Raw genomic sequence first — 17,887 nt, 5'->3', positions numbered from 1 at the left:
CTGTATTTAAAGGGCCAGAAAGTTGAGAACCTCTGCTCTGTGACCTTGCAGAATTCGCCCAGAGTTACAGGCTGTTCACCAGGACTGGCTCTAACTTGTTATTTTCTCTGCCTGCCTTGCTGTGACCAAGTGCTTCTCAGTGGCAGCACTGATTCTCATGAAGCCTGTCAGTCCTCTCATTGCTTGTGCAGATGAAATAGGTACTGCCCGGCCGGTATGGCTCAGTGGTTGAGTGTTGACCCATGAACCAAGAGGTCACTGGTTCAGTCCCTAATCAGGGCACATGCCCGGGTTGTGGGCTTGATACCCAGTAGGGAGGCATGCAGGAGGCAGCCAACCAATGATTCTCTTTCATCATGTACCCTTGTACCCTTTCTGTGTACCCTCGTTCTTGCCTTAGTGCACATTCAGGGAGTTATTATCTGTATGTACCCCAGGTGGGAGCAGTATTGGAGCACATTTTTCTGAGCTTTGTCTCCCCCCTCTCATTTTTTTTTGTCCCACAGGAGCGATTTGTCTCTTGTTTTATTTATGATGGGTATACTGGGGAGAGCCTGACACCATTGGCCCATATCTGCCAGGTGTGAGGTTGCTGCATCAGAACACTGTCTAGCTTTGTGCTTGTACCCTGCCACCTGCTTACCCTCAGGAGAAGCTTGTCTTCCTCTGTGTCCTGCCTTCCTGTTGTAGCTAGGGCGGAGCGGGTAAGGTCATTTCAGGGTGGGACGGAGGAGGCTTGATTGCAAAGCTTTGCCAGTCATGAAGAGGGCATTAGGTTTTTTTGTTGTTAATCCTCACCCAAGGGTAGGGGAGAGGCAGAGAGAGAAACATTGATGTGAGAGAGACACATCAATTGGATCAAGCCTGCAACTGAGGTACATGCCCTTGACCAGAATCGAACCTGGGACCCTTCAGTCCGCAGGCCGACGCTCTATCCACTAAGCCAAACTGGCTAGGGTGAGGACATTAGACTTTGATCTGCACATGGGTTCTGGAGACTATATGGCAGCTGGATAGAACCTGGAAGGGAGAAATGAAGTGATTATGCTCCCCTTAATCCCAGCAGTCTATAATATACTCTGGAGATTCTTTTTTTCTTTTTTAATATATTTTTATTGATTTCAAAGAGGAAGGGAGAGGGAGAAAGAGATAGAAACATCAATGGTGAGAGATAATCATTGATCGGCTGCTTCTTGCACATCCCCCACTGGGGATTGAGCCCACAACCCAGGCATGTGCCCTTGACCGGAATTGACCCTGAGACCCTTCAGTTCGCAGATCGATGCTCTATCCACTGAGCTAGTCTGGAGATTCATGCCAAAATCAAATAAATTATTTTAACTGTTATTTAAAATGCAAATTCTGTCCAGGAATAATTTAGAATGAAGGGGATATGGCTTTTATAAGAGACTTGCTCTTAAACAGTTGCAGTTGGTAGCAGCAGCTGAAATGAAATGATTTACATGTGAGCTGTAGTGTTGTGATTTTAGATTTCCAGCATGCGTTTACAGTGGTCCATCAGTTTTACACTCATTGATGACCTGATTTCATCCAGTGCAAGGTAATGCCAGCTCAGTCTTTGTCCTTATGGCTCTGGGAGCAGAACTCCTCTGTACTGCTCTCGGAGGCAGAGGAGCTGTCGCAGGGAAGCTGGTCCACTTTGGGCAAGATACTCTCTGAGCTTCATTTTCCTCAGCTGTAAATGAGTTTGGACTTGCTGTTCTCTGGGGTTTATTTATTTCTCTTGAAAGATTTTGTGATTCTGTTTTAGCAATTCTTGGTTGCATGCCTTAATGTGCTCAATAAGTATCTTTTGAGTCTAATTGACGAGGCATACAGATATTAATGCTTTATCCTCCTGGGATATGTACCTGGGAAATAGCAGATTGGATTGTGAAGAGAGAGAGACTATTCTTACTTATATTACTCACTTATTTTAGACAGTTTCTTGCAGAAGAACTATTTTCTCATTTGCTTTTTTTTTTTGACTGTACAATGAAAGCCGTCTGACTGGAATATAAATAAGTATATAAGTTATATGTAGTTTAGCTCCTAGTGGGATATGGTTGTTGCCCAACCAGCAGATGCAAGTTTTTTAATGTCCAGACTATTTAATATCATTTTCCCAAAACAATGTGTGATGTTAAACCTGGTGTCTGAGAAATAATCTCCTAAACCTGGTGTCTGAGAAATAAAGTAATCTCCTTTCTGTTCTACCCTTTCCTCACGTTCTCTTTTCTGTTTGTCCAGCTAGTTTAGAACAGTGAGGAGCAAGGTGAAGGGTACCAATCCAACAGATGACATTTTAAAACACTTTTTATTTGGAAATAATTTCAAATTGATGGAAAGATTGCAAGGAATGAGTACAAAGAACACTTTTATACCCTTTACCCATACTCACCTATTGCTAACAGTTTCCATTTGCTTTATTTGCACTTTCTCTATGTATATACAATTGACCCTTAAACAACGCAGGGGGTTAGGGATGCTAACCCCCGTGCAATTGAAAATCTGCATTTAACTTTTGACTCCCCAAAATTCAGTCCCTTGGTATAAGTAGGTTATTGATTCTAGGACTCCTTCCTAGATACCAAAATCTGCTGATCCTCAAGTCCTGTATGTAAAATACTGTAGAACAATGCATACAGTTAGCTCTCCGCAGCCTTGGACTGCCAACTGTTTTTTTTAAAAATATATTTTATTGATTATTTTACAGAGAGGAAGGGAGAGGGATAAAGAGTTAGAAACATCGATGAGAGAGAAACATTGATCAGCTGCCTCCTGCACACCCCCTACTGGGGATATGCCCGCAACCAAGGTACATGCCCTTGACCGGAACTGAACCTGGGACCTTTCAGTGCGCAGGCTGATGTTCTATCCACTGAGCCAAACCGGTTAGGACTGGAGTGCCAACTGTTTTGATCTGTGGTTGGTTGAAGTTGAAGGTGCAAAACCTGGGAATATGGAGGGTTGACTGTGTATTTATTGAAAAAAAAAATCTGTGTATAGGTGGACCTGCATAAATCAAATCTCCATTGTTTAGGAGTCAATTGTATATGCACACACATGCATACATACACTGTTTTTTTTCTGATCTACTTGAAATTAAATTGCCTATGTCATAGGCTAATATTCCTATACTAGTGACCCGGTGCACACAATTCGTGCACATTAAAAGTGAATTAATTAGAGGAAATATTTTAATATTGCTGTTTGCCTTTTCTCTATATTAGAAGTGTCAGAGATGAAAGAAAATTAGTAAAATGTATATGAAAATCTTATTCCTGTCAGAGTCTGGGGCGCATCACAAGAACCAGAGTCAAGTTCCCACCCACCCACGTGCACCTTGAAATCGTGTGAGACCCAGACCTGGCCGGCCCCACCTCCATTGGGCTAGATCCAGACCCAGCTGGCCCCACCCCTGTAAACCCTGCCGGGGTGGGGGGTACTTCCTGAGGTCCCCTCACCTGGGCCAGGGCAGGGGCCATGCCTTGAGGTCCTCTGTGAAGCCCCATGGGTGGGGGGGGCGTGGCCTGAGGTCCCCTGTCAAGCTCCGCATGGCGGGGAGCATGGCCTCAGGTGCCCTGGCCTGGTTCTGGGGCGGGGGGGGGGGGGCGCAGCCTCAGGTCCCCTGCCCCATCCCAGTGCCACACAGCCTCAGGTCCCTGCTGATTGCTCGTTAATGGGCGCAGCCTTCTTGTGTTACGGGATCTCCGCCTCTGCTGTGGGTGCAGCCATCTTGTTATGGCATGACGGTCAATTTGCATAATCCCGTTTTAATTGATAGGATAGTGTATTTTCTAATAGGATATTGTATTACATAACCACAGTTCAGTCATCAGCTTCAACTAATTGAACGATTCAGATTCAGTGCTTTTATCTGATCTACAATCTGTAGTCTGATTTTGTCAGTTGGCCCAGTTATGTTTTTTATAGCATTTTTTCCTCCTTCAGTACAGGATCTAGTCGAGAATCAGATATAACATTTACTTGTTATGACTCCTTAATCTTTTGATTGTTTTTTCTTAAATCTCTCTCTCTTTTTTTTAAAATATATTTTATTGATTTTTTACAGAGAGGAAGAGAGAGAGATAGAGAGTTAGAAACATCGATGAGAGAGAAACATCTATCAGCTGCCTCTTGCACATCCTCCACTGGGGAAGTGCCCACAACCCAGGTACATGCCCTTGACCGGAATCGAACCCGGGACCTTTCTTCAGTCCGCAGGCCGACGCTCTATCCACTGAGCCAAACCGGTTTCGGCTGACTTTATTTTTTAAATTGTGAAATCAGTACACCTGTCCATTGGAAGCTAAATGGTGTCTCTTGTTTTTAATGTATTGTCCAGTGGTACATGGACAGGTTTTCCCAGCATAAAACATAGTGTCCTCTGTGTATAAGATGTTTTCTCTAATTGGTCCCCATGGACAGAATATGCTGCCTCCACCTCATCCCTATGATAGTAGGACCAGTGGACTTTCTGTCCAGATGCCTGGCAGTCATCTTGCTTCTAACTCATGGTCCTCAGAATAAACAGACCCCTTTGTTCATGGAAGAGACAGAAAATCTGGTGGGACACTGTGCAAACTTAAGAAATACTGGGGGGAACATTTTACCATTGGTCAACTTTATGGTAGTTTTAGACTAAAGCATAAAAGTGCCTTTTAATGACTAGAATTATGGTTAGATGTGGCCAGAATGTATGTTTTAATCAACTATTAAGTATCTGCATGATGATATTGTACAAAGTTATATCTATAGTTACTCCCCTTTTTTTGTTAATCCTTACCCGAGGATATTTTTCCATTGATTTTTAGAGAATAGAAAGGAGAGGGAGAGAGAGAGAAACTTCGATGTGAGAGAGACACATTGATTGGTTGCCTCCCGCATGTGCCCTGACCAGGGCCGGGGATCTAACCAGCAACCAAGGTATGTGCCCATGACTGGAATTGACCCCGGGACCTTTCAGTCCATAGGCCATTGCTCTACCAATTGAGCCAAATTGGCTAGGGCTCACTCCCAAAGGGCAAACACTGTTCAGATTTAAGCTATAGGCAAGACAGTGATGAGCCCTTCTGAGGCAAATGCATAACTCCAATAGTTAGTTCCAGATGCATGTTCATAAGTTGTGGTAAATGTACCTGCCCTGGCCTTGCTTTCCTGGAACATAGTATGGCTCTCTGTTTCTTTCTTTCAGTAGGAGACAATTTCCCCCCAGGAACTGTGTACATAATTGTTAGAGTTAATTACCTCGATGTACAGTTGATCCTTGAACAGCATAGTTTTGAAATGCATAAGTTCACTTCTATGTGGATTTTTTTCCATAGCTATATTGGAATATTTTTTGAAGATTTGCAATAATTGAAAAACAGATGAACTGTGTAACTTGTCATTATTTAAATTAAGAAAAAGGTATGTCATGAATGCATAAAATACAGGTGTTTTCTCATGATTTTCTTAATATTGTCTTTTGTCTAGCTTATTTTATTGTAAGAATACAATATATAATACATTTAACATAAAAATGTGTTAATCGACTTTGTTCTTGGTAAGACTTCTGGTTAACAGTAGGGTATTAGTAGTTACGTTTTTGGGGAGTTAGAAGTTATGTGTAGATTTTTGATGGTATTGGGGGTCAGTGCCCCTAATTACCACATTGTTCAAGGGTCAGCTGTGTATCTGTACTCAGTCTCCTCTCTGTTTAACCTTGCCTCTACCTCTCTGTCACAACAGACTGAGGGAAATCTTGAAGTCTGTTGGCTTGTCACTAGCTGTGCACTTTTTAAAAAAATTGATTTTAGAGGGAGAGGGGGGAGAGAGAGAGAGAGAAACATTGATGTGAGAGAAAAACATTGATCGATTGTCTCCCATATGCACCCTGATTGAACTTACAACCTGGGTATGTGCCCTGATTAGAATCAAACCCTCAACCCTTTGGGTTGGCCCAACCAACTGAACCACACCGGCCAGGGCAAGCTGTGCACTTTTGAGTAAGTCATTCAATGTCCCAGGGTTTCAGTGACCACACTTCTGAGTGCTAGACTTTGAAGATTCAACTGGTTTCACCAGTTTGCTTTTAGAGAAATAAAGTGAGGTGTCTACTTCATCATGATGTGTTTAGTTATTTCTTTTTTTGTTTGTTTTTTAAGGACAGTGTCTGCAGTTTGAGACACAAGAGCAGTTTGTTTTTTAAGGACAGTATCTACAATTTGAGACACAAGAGCAGTGACAGAAAAAATGGGAAGACTTGTGTGTTTTTTTATACTTACCCGAAGATATTTTTCCATTGATTTTTAGAGAGTGTGGAAGAGAGAGGGAAAGACAGAAATATCGATGTGAGAGAAACACATCGGTTGGTTGCTTCTTGCATGAGTCCCGACCAGGGCCCAGGCCAGGGAGGAGTCTGCAACCGAAGTATGTGCCCTTGACCAGAATTGAACCTGGGACCTTTGGTCCGCAGGCTGACACTCTGTCCACTGAGCCAAATCAGCTAGGGCAAGAAGATTATCGTTCTTCTCACTGGGGCTACCTTGTACTTTCCTTCTTCCTAGTGTTTTGAGCCTGCTTCAGAAGGGGATGGATAGATGTCACATTGATTCCCATTGTGTGGTATTTTAAGCTTAGTATTTCATATCATACTTCATATGCAGGCCTAACGGCCAAAGAGGTTTCTTTCCTCGTCAGTTTTCTTTGCAGTGGTGAAGAGTAAGGAAGAATGAGAGTGTTCTTTTGTTTAGATATCCATGGTAATCCTGTTAGCTTCTATAGACAGTTTATATGAAATTGAATTTCTTTGCTAATGGCATCTGTTGTAACACATGAGGTATGTTCTCCATACTTTTTAACCGTGGTCAGCATCTAGTATAGAATCACTTTTCTAAGAAACCTTTATATAGTAGCAAATAGAGTCATAAAATTGTTCTAGATATGCCACAATATTACAGTGGGACTCTGGGATGCTAGGTTGGTATCAAGGAGCCCATGAAACTGAATACAGGAGGCCCATATGATACACCTCCTTGTAGGATATACAAAATGTGGCTCATGGAAAGGTGGCAAAAAGCTTAACTTTCTTTAAAAAAAAAAGTCATCCCCCCCCCCCCCCAATACCAATTTTGTAAAAGGTTATGCTTTAAAAGGTGGCACAAAGCTTAATTAAAGTTTCTTTTAAAAAAAAAGTCATTTTTTTCTCCTCAAATACCAATTTTGTAAAAGGGTGTTTTAGAACCGATTTGGCAAAAACATTACAGATTCAATCAGAAAACTGTCATCTAGATACCTTATTTTAAGGGACAAAACACCGCATTTTCCAACTGTAGTCTTGTTGTTTTTTAAGGATAAATTATTAGTAGTCTCCTGTTTTTCAAATCATGTTCATTGAATGCTTCTGAGCAAAGGTCATTACAATCAGAATTCCTAAAGGGGAAATTTAAACAGTCATATGTATCTTGAATTTAGTGGATTACTAGTATTTCTGAGAAATTAAGAATGATACTAATGGTCTACTTGTTTGTTTTTTTAACTCGTGAATTTGGTCTAAAGTATTTGAGCACCAGTCTCTTACCTGATGGTATAAATACAAACGTAAAGGCAGTTCTTTCCAGACAGTTTATGTTCTAATATCTATGAGGTATTAACAGTTGCAGATAAGACTTTCAGCTCCTACTTTATTTCTTGTATTATGTTGACTATGTGCTTTATATCAATTATTTCATTTAATTCTCAGAACAGTCACATAATTATCCCCCTTGTGCACAAGAGGAAAAAGAGTGATAGATTAAATAACTAGGCCATGGGTGAGGTACTTTCTGATTGGAACCCAAGGAACTGGACACCAGAGCCTGTGCTGTTTAATTGTGCCATTCAGAAACGAGCAGAGAACAGTGCCACGGGCAAAGCTGGTTACAGGACAGAAAGAGATGAAAACAGAGAAGGGATCCTTAGTAAGAAATTGCATCAAGGTTGAACTATGCATTGCACACCCAGGAACAATGCAGAATGGGGATTTGCTGTGAGACTGTGAATGGTCAGACTGAGTGATGGCTTCCTGGGGTGAGTAATGGTGAATCAGGCATTCTTTCCTTTTTTTTCTTCCTAGTAAACTTCTCTGCATTTTTCAAAATCCAAAGTATACTATCACTTCTGTTGAAGCTTTCCCATTTCCCTCAGAGTTGGTTCTCATTGGGCTCCTGAGGCAGTTTATGTGTATGTCACCACTGTAGTATGTACACCATCATATTCTGCTTTTTATTCATAGACCCTACCCTTCTCCCCCGAGGCCACCTCAGTTCTTTGAAGTCAAGGACAGTCTTACTCATCTTTGTATCTCAGGGGCTAAATGCAGTATCAGTTACTTAGTGCATATTGAACTTATTTGTTGAATGAATAGAATAGCTGAGTTTCTCAGTCACCCAGATTTAAAGGCTCTTCAAAGCTAGAAATAGAGTAATTGTGGCAGAAAGTCTATATTTATGAGAGTTTATCTGGTGGTGAAGTACAGATTGGATTGGAATTGGGAAAGCTGACATCTCAAGGTGACCAGGTAAAAGAAATAGTAATCTAGGCAGGAGGTGGTTAGGGCCTGGTAGTGGTGAGGGAAAGATAAAAGTCTAAGAAATAAATAGTGTCAAGCAAGCATCAGACCTGATGGCGTTCATTGTTGGCATAGAGGATTTGGGAAGAGTCAAAGAAGGTTTCACATTATGTGACACTCCTCTTCTTTTAAGTTTTTCTTATAATTTATTAGATGGTTATGGGTCTTGGTTGACTTAGTAGTTAGTTCTATAATAAATGAGTCGGTAATAGAGGTCTCTGAATTGCTGAGCCATGAGCAATGCAGTAAAAGGAGCAGATAAAATTAAGGCAGGCACAGTTGAAACCTCTGGAACAGAAAAGTTTGGTTTATTTTAGATATATGCATGGCTCTCCAAGAGTATATTCTGAGCCAAGTTTAACTCATCATCCTGGCCAAATTATTGAGTGAAGCCAAGTTAACTTTTGGGAAAGCATAGGCTTATGGGATTGTAATACTTTGTGCTGCCACCCTGACATCTCTGCAGACAAATAGGTGGTGGTTCCTAGGAATCCAGGAGTCCCATGCTCAGACTTTACCTACAGGCCCCCAAATTTATTTTAATAGTTGTGTTAATAGAGGAAAAACACAGTTTTTAAGTTCAGAGTCTGAAAATACCAGCCAGAATGTTAAAAATAGGTATAACATTAAGTTTTAAAAAATTGTGTATGTGTACTTACAGAAAAGTGCACAAATCATACTGTAAAGCAGGGGTCCTCAAACTTTTTAAACAGGGGGCCAGTTCACTGTCCCTCAGACCGTTGCAGGGCCGGACTATAGTTTAAAAAAAAAACTATGAACAAATTCCTATGCACACTGCACATATCTTATTTTGAAGTAAAAAAACAAAACGGGAACAAATACAATATTTGTATTTGCATGTGGCCCGTGGGCTGTAGTTTGAGGACCCCTGGTGTAAAGCAAATATCCTTGTGTAAGTAGCACTCAGATGAAGAAAATACAGTATCATTAGCATCCCAGAATCCCTCCTTCCCAAAGGTAACCACTGTTCTGATTATACCACCATAGATTTGTTTTGCTTATTTTTGAAAATTAACAAATGAATAATGAAGAATGTTTTGTCTTCTTTTCATTGAACAGTGTGTTTGTGAAATTCATCCATGTTATCGCATATAGCAGTATTCATTCATTCTTGTTGTCTTATAGTATTCTGGTGAATAAGCCATAATTTATATATCCACTAGAGGCCCGGTGCAAAAATTCATACACGGCGAAGGGGGGGTGTCCCTCAGCCCCGCCTGCACCCTCTCCAATCTGGGACCCCTCTCACAATCCAGGATTGCTGGCTCCCAACCGCTCGCCTGCCTGCCTGCCTGATTGCCCCTAACCACTCCCCTGCCAGCTTGATAGACGCCTAACTGCTTCCCTCTTGGCTTGATTGCCTCTAACTACCCTCCCCTGCTGGCCTGGTCACCCCTAACTGTCCTCCCCTGCAGGCCTGGTTTCCCCCAATGCCCTCCCTTTCAGGCCTGGTCCCTCCCAACTGCCCTCCCCTGCTGGCCTTATCGCCCACAACTGCCCTTCCCTGCAGGCCATCTTATGGCCATCTTGTGTGTTGGAGTGATGGTCAATTTGCATATTACTCTTTTATTAGATAGGATTCCACTTGTGATGGACATTTAGATTCTTTTGACTTCTTTTTAATTTTTTTATTTTTTCTTAGAAAGAGAGTGGAAGAGACAGAGAAACATCGATGTGAGAGAGACACATCGATTGGTTGCCTCCCGCACATGGCCCTGGGCTAGGGATCGAGCCTGCAGGGGAAGTATGTGACCTTGACCAGAATCGAACCCAGGACCCTTTAATCCAAGGGCCGCCACTTTATCCACTGAGCCAAATCAGCTAGGGCTCTTTTGACTTCTTTGGATATCCTGAGTAACGGTGCCTGCTGTGAACATTTGTGCACTTTCCCCCCTTTTTTGGCGGGTGGTGGTGGTGGTGGTGATATACAAATTTCTGTTGGATGTGTTATCAAGGAATAGAATTGCAGTTAAAGAGCATGTATGTGCTCAGCTGCAAAATGGTTTTCCAACGTGGGTAAATGAGTGTTTTCTCCTGCCAGGAGCAGTATATGCACATTATAGTTGCTCACCATCCTTACTAACACTTGTGACTGTCTTGAATTTTAGCCTTTTGTGGATGAGTAGCACTGTCTTGTTGTTTTCAATTTGAATTTCCCTGATGACTAGTGAGGTTTAGCACTTACGTTATGTATAGGCCTTTTGAATACCCTTTTATAACTATTTGCCTGTCAAAAATATTGAGTTATTTGTCTTTTCCTTATTGATTTGAAGTCTTCACTTGATCTCTTTCATAGATTCTGTGACTTTAAGTGAAACACTGTATAAAGAAACCTGTTTTACCACAGGCTAGTTGATATAAACTAGAGTGAAGTTACTAATCCATCTTGGCAATGTTTTAACAAAACCATGTTGAACAAAGAATGTTATTCCAGGATGTGCTGCACACTGATGGGAGTTCTCTGTTGTCTGTATTGAAAAGATCTTCTCCCATTTGGTGGAACTATTTGTTGTGCCATCTGATGAACATTTTTAAAAAAATATATTTTTATTTCAGAGAGGAAGGGAGAGGGAGAGAGAGGTAGAAAAAAACACCCATCAGTGGTGAGAGAATCGATTGGCTGCCTCCTGCACGCCCCCTACTGGGGGTTGAGCCCGCAATCTGGGCCATGCCCTAACCGGGAATGGAACCATGACATCCTGGTTCCTAGGTTGACGCTCAGTCACTGAGCGATGAACGTTTAGATTTATCAGTCTTTTCCTTTGTGTTTAGTGCTTTTATATGTCCTGTTCAGATTTGGTTATAGAGTTTTCCTACCCCAGGGTCATGAAGATGTTCTATGTTCTCTTTCAGAAACTTTGTTGTTTTACCTCTCAAATTTTCTGTCTATAATCCAAGTGGAATTTTTTTGCATGAATGTCTGACTTGTTTTGAGGCTAATCTTATCTGACCTTAGTTCTTCAAGTTCTGGGAAGCAGTCGGGTGTATGGAGTCCTCAGTACTCTTCGTGAGCTTGTCAGGGCAGTGTTTGAGTAGCCCTGGGAATTGAAGCCTCTTCTTCTTCCCATGGCATGGCACTTGTTCTTTGTTTTGTGATCTTTATCCCGTTATTACTTGAAAGTGTAGTCTGGGGAATAGGACCACATCTTTAATTGCTATTAATTCCTTAACCACGTGCAGTGTGAATTCTGGCTTCACCACCTGCTTGAACAGCCTTCTTGCCAAATGGGGAGAATTTTCTACTATCCTTCAACCAGTTGTGTGTCTTGAACATGTTTTTTGTTTTTACATCTCTATTTTGATTGTTGACCTTGGCAACGTCTCAGCCTCCTTTCCTTACGAAGTTTCATTTTGAAATCCAGTTGGAAAAGCCCTGCAGCCCGAGGGCATGAACCTCCAGTTTCAAAGTAGTTCTGACCACTTCTGTTGTTGTGTTTCGGTCTATGTTCATTTGTTATCTAAAACCAAATAAAAATGATAGCAGCCATAGCTAGGAATTAGACCATTCCTTAGGTTCTCAACCTTCCTAATGCTGCGACCCTTTAATATAGTTCCTCATGTTGTGACCCAACCATAAAATTATTTTCGTTGTTACTTCATCACTGTAATGTTGCTACTGTTATGAATCATAATGTAAATATCTGATATGCAGGATGTATTTTCATTGTTCGTGACCCACAGGTTGAGAACCGCTGCTAGAGCTTTCATAGATCATTTCATTTGATCCTCATAAGACCTACTGGGGTAGGTTATTAGTATTGCAGTTATAGACCATGATTGAAATGCAAATAGCACATTATTTGTTTTAGTTGAGAAACACCAGATTTGGTTACAGTTTCCTTTTCCATGATCCATCATTTGGTGGGAGCATCCATCCTGTGACCCTTGTGGATACTTTTGTCTTTCTGCTTTCTGCTGGAATGCTAGCTCTTTTGGGTTGGAGCAGGGAGGGTAGGCTGGATGGGAGTAGAGAGAGAGTTGGCTTCTTTGGGAAGATTGTGAGGAACTTGCCCCAACAGCCTTTTAATGCAGGACCAGTAGTTGTCAAGTGCACAAACTTGTGCCTTAAGAACCAGTATGAAATAAACCTTGGAGGTGGGGTTACCTGAATGTGACGAGCGCAGGTCTTCCCCAGGATCTACTCTAAAACGATCACTGTGAGAAGAAGTTGTGGAGCAGGTGCCATTGGAAGATGTGTCCTTAGTTTTCAGGACTCCATTTGGCTCCAGAAGAGCTATTTAACTGAATACTGACTTCAGGTCAACAAGTATCTCGAGTTATATTTATTTTTATTTTTTGTCAGTAAGTTACTTTGACATGTGAGATTTTCCTTGATTCTTTTAAATATTCCCATAAACTTTTTTAAAAATAGCTAATTCCTTTTTTCAAATGAAATGGTGCACCAAATCAATTTATGAAACAGACCAAACATTTTTTTTAATATGTAAACTCATTTTGGAAAGTTGAATTTTTTTTTTTTAAATATATTTTATTGATTTTTTTACAGAGAGGAAGGGAGAGAGATAGAGAGTTAGAAACATCGATGAGAGAGAAACATTGATCAGCTGCCTCCTGCACATCTCCTACTGGGGATATGCCCGCAACCCAGGTACATGCCCTTGACCGGAATCGAACCCGGGACCCTTCAGTCCGCAGGCCGAAGCTCTATTCACTGAGCCAAACCGGTTTCGGCGAAAGTTGAATTTATAACATTTACTTTGAAAGTCAGTTGTCATTACATAGCCATCAATGAGGCTGGTTTGATCACCACAAAAACCTGAAATGGGACCTAACTGATTTGGCTCAGTGGATAAAGCCTTGGCCTGCGGACTGAAGGGTTCCGGGTTCAATTTTTGTCAAGGGCATGTACCTTGGTTGCAGGCTCGATTCCCAGTAGGGGGCGTGCAGGAGGAAGCTGATTGATGTTTCTCATCAATGTTTCTATCTCTCTATCCCTCTCCCTTCCTCTCTCTAAAATCAATAAAAATATATATAAAAAAACAACCCAGGCGGTTGGGGGTCAAGGGGGGGATAAGGACACATATGTAATACCTTAATCAATAAAGAAAAAAAACACACCCAAGACATGAAATGGGTTAAAAAGATTGCAGTCTTTAGTCTTGCGTTCTAGTTATTTCTACATTTGAGAAAATTGTGAAGCTTTTCAGTTTAACTTGCAATCTAAGGATATTTTATAAAATTCAGATGAGAAAATTCTTGTCATCACTTAGCATGTCAAAGTTCAGGTGTCATTGCACAGCCATCAGATCATGACCGCAGCAGGAGAGGGACAGCATGCCTGACACTGCTTGAACGTGGCTCTCGTGTACTGTGTTGTGTGCTCACATGTGCCAGTTGATGTAGATGGGCTGGTGCAAGCCTGATTTAGCTTCGGTAATTAGTACTCATTGTAAGTACTCATTGTAAGATGTGCTGGTTTATCCAGGGAGATGGCCCAAGTTCTCCAGTCTCCTGAAAAGTCAGTTACCAAGTGGAGGCCTCTAGTAATATTACAGTTTGATACATAACACATTTGAATATTGACTTCTTTTAAAGCGTAGTTTTTCTAAGTCAGCTTTTACTCTCTGGGCCAGGAGTCCTCAAACTTTTTAAAACAGGGGGCCAGTTCACTGTCCCTCAGACCGTTGGAGGGCTGGACTATAGTTTAAAAAATAAAACTATGAACAAATTCCTATGCACACTGCACATATCTTATTTTGAAGTAAAAAAACAAAACGGGAACAAATACAATATTTGTATTTGCATGTGGCCCGCGGGCTGTAGTTTGAGGACCCCTGCAATGGAGAGGATGTGGGAAATGAAGTAGGGGGAAGGTGGGTGGGAAGATGGGAATTAAGAGAGAATTAAGCAACCAGAACTGCTGTTGGCTCTTGATTATCTCTGGGAAGATTAATGCCAGTGAGGATTCAGAAGTGGTGTGGGAATGCTCACTTTTTGCAGATGGGCTGTGTGAAGAAGTGTTGACTCAAATTCTGCTGCTGCAACTGGTGCGAGAGAAGAGGAAGTGGGTTTGAAAGAGGGGGTGGGCGAACTTTGGAGTCTTGAGCCCTCTCCTCCCATTCTCCACCCAAGCCGCTTTGCTGAGAGTCTGGCTCTCTCTGTGGGTCTGTGATTGGAGGTGCTCTCTAATTTTGAGTTCCTGCTCAGCTTGGCTCTTACTGCACCTTAATCTCTGTTGGCTGCTCATGTGAGATTGAGAGTTGACAGGATGTGTGACTCTTGAATTGAAGCACCTGCAAAACCCCAAGAATTCATGTAGCAGTTTAACTACAATTTCTCTGAATCCAGGTTATGCAGACATGGAGCGTAGTCTATAGGGAACCCTAACCTTCTCCCTGAATGTCTTAACACTGCCTATTCAGTCAGGGCCGTGGGCTGTTAATTTGCTTTCAATGTGTTTCCAGAATTAAATTTTGAATGATTTGCTTTTTTTATTAGCATAAATAATTGAAAACCAATTGCACTGTAGCATGAATTTATGGAGTATACTAAAACCTTTGGTTTCAAGCCAGTTGGAAAGTTCCCTTGTTTTTCTGGCTTATACCATATATTTGAAGAATGTTGAACCAAGATGTTTTCAAGAAGTAAATTGCTATTGCTGTTGAATGTGACCTGGAAGAAACTGAGGCACAGTAGAACTAAAGTTACTGTTTATTGATTTTATTTTTTCGAATTCTTTTGTTAGGCATCTGAAGAAACCTCCCTCAGGGCATTGGAAAGTCTGATGACAGAGTTTTTTCATGACTGTACAACCAATGAGAGAAAACGTGAGATAGGTAAGTGAAGTGTTGAGTTGTAGTCATTTGTAATGGAAAAGCCCCAGTGGGGAGGGAGAGTTGGTAGCCTTGGCTTGTGAAGCCTGAATGTTACTCCTTAAGTCAGTGATGGCGAACCTTTTGAGCTCGGCGTGTCAGCATTTTGAAAAACCCTAACTTAACTCTGGTGCTGTGTCACATATAGAAATTTTTTGATATTTGCAACCATAGTAAAACAAAGATTTATATTTTTGATATTTATTTTATATATTTAAATGCCATTTAACAGAAAAATCAACCAAAAAAATGAGTTCGTGTGTCACCTCTGACACGCATGTCACAGGTTCGCCATCACTGCCTTAAGTTCTTGTTCTTTTGGCTCTGGTTCTGCTGGTTGGTGGCCAGTGAGGTCTGCAAATCTAGCTGCAAGGGCTATGTACTAGTATAGTTCATGGAGCCCCCCGGTAATCCACAGTGATGGATTTTTCTTTCTTTTGATAAAGTCTGGGAAAACCCTCCTCCTGCTTTGTCCTTGATTTTAGCAGTGTTGAACTTTATAAGAAGCCTGTATGTATTAATTTAAAAAAAATTCAAAGAAATGTTAAAGCGAACAAATTTTTGGTGTGTAGATGTCTAATCTAAACCTCATCTAGTGCCCAGAGATCCTTAAACTGGTCTTACCTCTGGGGGCTTCTTGCTTCTTTTTCCTTATCTCCATTTCCTTATTTCTGTTATCCCACCCTTTCTGCAAGTTTTTATGAATGAAGACTTCAGACAACAGAGAGGTGTAGGTATTTACCTCAGTTTTTTAGGGAACCTCAGTGCCTTTTAGAACCTTTTTGATTTTATATTCATTGACATGAACAATATTCTTTAAAGTGTACTTTAAACTAGAAGTGTATACAGATATCAGATCTCTGTCTCAGGGACATGTTGCTCTATGGTCAAAGTATAATCCTTTTTCCTCCCAGGCCTCAGTTAAACCCTGAACTTGAAAATGAAAAATTTTTCTCTATTCAAACTTAAAGGGTTTTTCCCTTGGATGTTTGTACTGACCTTACATTCATTGCTTTTACCTCCGTGGAGGTCTTTATGTGGAATTCTGTGGCGGCCCATTTCTCTGTCCCATTAGGCTTCTCTGACACGTTGACAAGTTAAGTGTTATGGCTGATTATGGTTGAGTTCCGCCTTTTGTCCAAAGCTTGATTGGAGTTTGGATTTCGAGGTCGCCAGTACGGCTTTGACTAGAGCCCATTTCCCTTTGCATCCTTTGAGCATCACGTCAGCTCCTGGTAGATGCTAACTTTTTATCTCTTAATTTTAAACTTGGTGTTCTCTTTTGGGCTTGCCCTTTCTTTTCTGAGGATTAGAGAACCAGAGCATTTCTAAACAAGGAGTACTGACAGAAGCTGAGCCCAGCAGCTGAGAAGGCATTTGGCTTGAAGGATTCACTTTGCTTGCTTCCCTAGATCCTCTCGTATTACGCAGTTAGCCCGACCCTCCTCCTGCCCCCAGAGTGATCCCTGTTACTTTTATGCTATTAAAGTACTTTATAGTGAAAACATCACTGGTGATTTTTACCAAAGAAGGTAAAGGATCTTTCCCTTATACAGTCTACTATAGTTCAATACTAATTTCTCTGAAATCTGTTTTTCATTTCACTCATACTTGAATTGCTTTTGGTTTTTCTATTGATTTTTGGTTTGCAAAGCAAATATTGCTCACCTTCAGCATTCATGAATGAAAAGTAGAACCTTTGGAACATGTTTGTATTCTAATCTTAATTAAATAACCAGATGCTATCAATGTCTAATTTAAATGAAAGGTGAGAGGAATCGGGGGTTTGGTTCTATAGAGCGGGTGTGTCTTAGTTCAGCTTCATTCCAATGTGGGCTGGAACCACTTGTTTCCTTTTTGATATCTTAGAATGAACTAAAGGTGCACCTAGCTGGGTGGGAGAAAGGCGCTGCCCACTCCCTACCAAAGGTGTGTTATTAGTGCTCTAGAGAGAGAGCTGTCAGTAGGGAACCTTGAGAGACAAACCTGAAGCATCATAGAGGAGCAGCAATTCTCTAGGGATCAGACTCAGTGATTTAGTGGCAAGTTCTAGAACAGAACCCTGAGTTCCTCATTTCCAGCCAGAGCTCATTCTCTTCAGTTTGACTTGACCTCTGGGATTCATAGGAATTTTTATTTGATTATAAGAACAGGTCATCAGCTTCCTTTTATGGAATTTGTAATGAGCCTGCCTTCGTGCATGTAGCCTAAGTCCTAGGGTCTAGCAGAGCAGTGACTTTAGGATTAGAACGGGCTGCTGTGCTTCCTGCTTTTCCAAGGGTTTCGTAGAATCTCTCAGGGTTGTTGCCTTTTCCTGTTACATTTCATGACCAGTACAGCAGGTTAAGGTGACTGAGGGCAGCATGTGCAGAAACATGGTGATAGACTTGTAATGCTTGCTGTCTGTGGTCCTGGATGATGCTACCGCAGCCCGAGGAGG

The 17,887-nt window shown here is 41.4% G+C and overlaps 1 protein-coding gene across 1 annotated transcript in view; it reads left to right on the top strand.

The window, feature by feature from the left end:
- The window catches only part of XPO6 (exportin 6), a 132,509-nt gene that overhangs the window by 26,565 nt on the left and 88,057 nt on the right, over nucleotides 1–17,887 (top strand). Inside the window, exon 2 of the mRNA XM_081089547.1 lies at nucleotides 15,321–15,411. Coding sequence (XP_080945673.1) covers nucleotides 15,321–15,411 — 91 coding nt within the window. The remainder of the gene's footprint in view (nucleotides 1–15,320; nucleotides 15,412–17,887) is intronic.

Source organism: Myotis nattereri, assembly GCF_964212035.1.
Source record: "Myotis nattereri genome assembly, chromosome: 4".
Taxonomy (NCBI): Eukaryota; Metazoa; Chordata; class Mammalia; order Chiroptera; family Vespertilionidae; genus Myotis; species Myotis nattereri.
The sequence above is the reverse complement of the archived record's forward strand: the minus strand, read 5'-3'. Positions and strand labels throughout refer to the sequence as shown.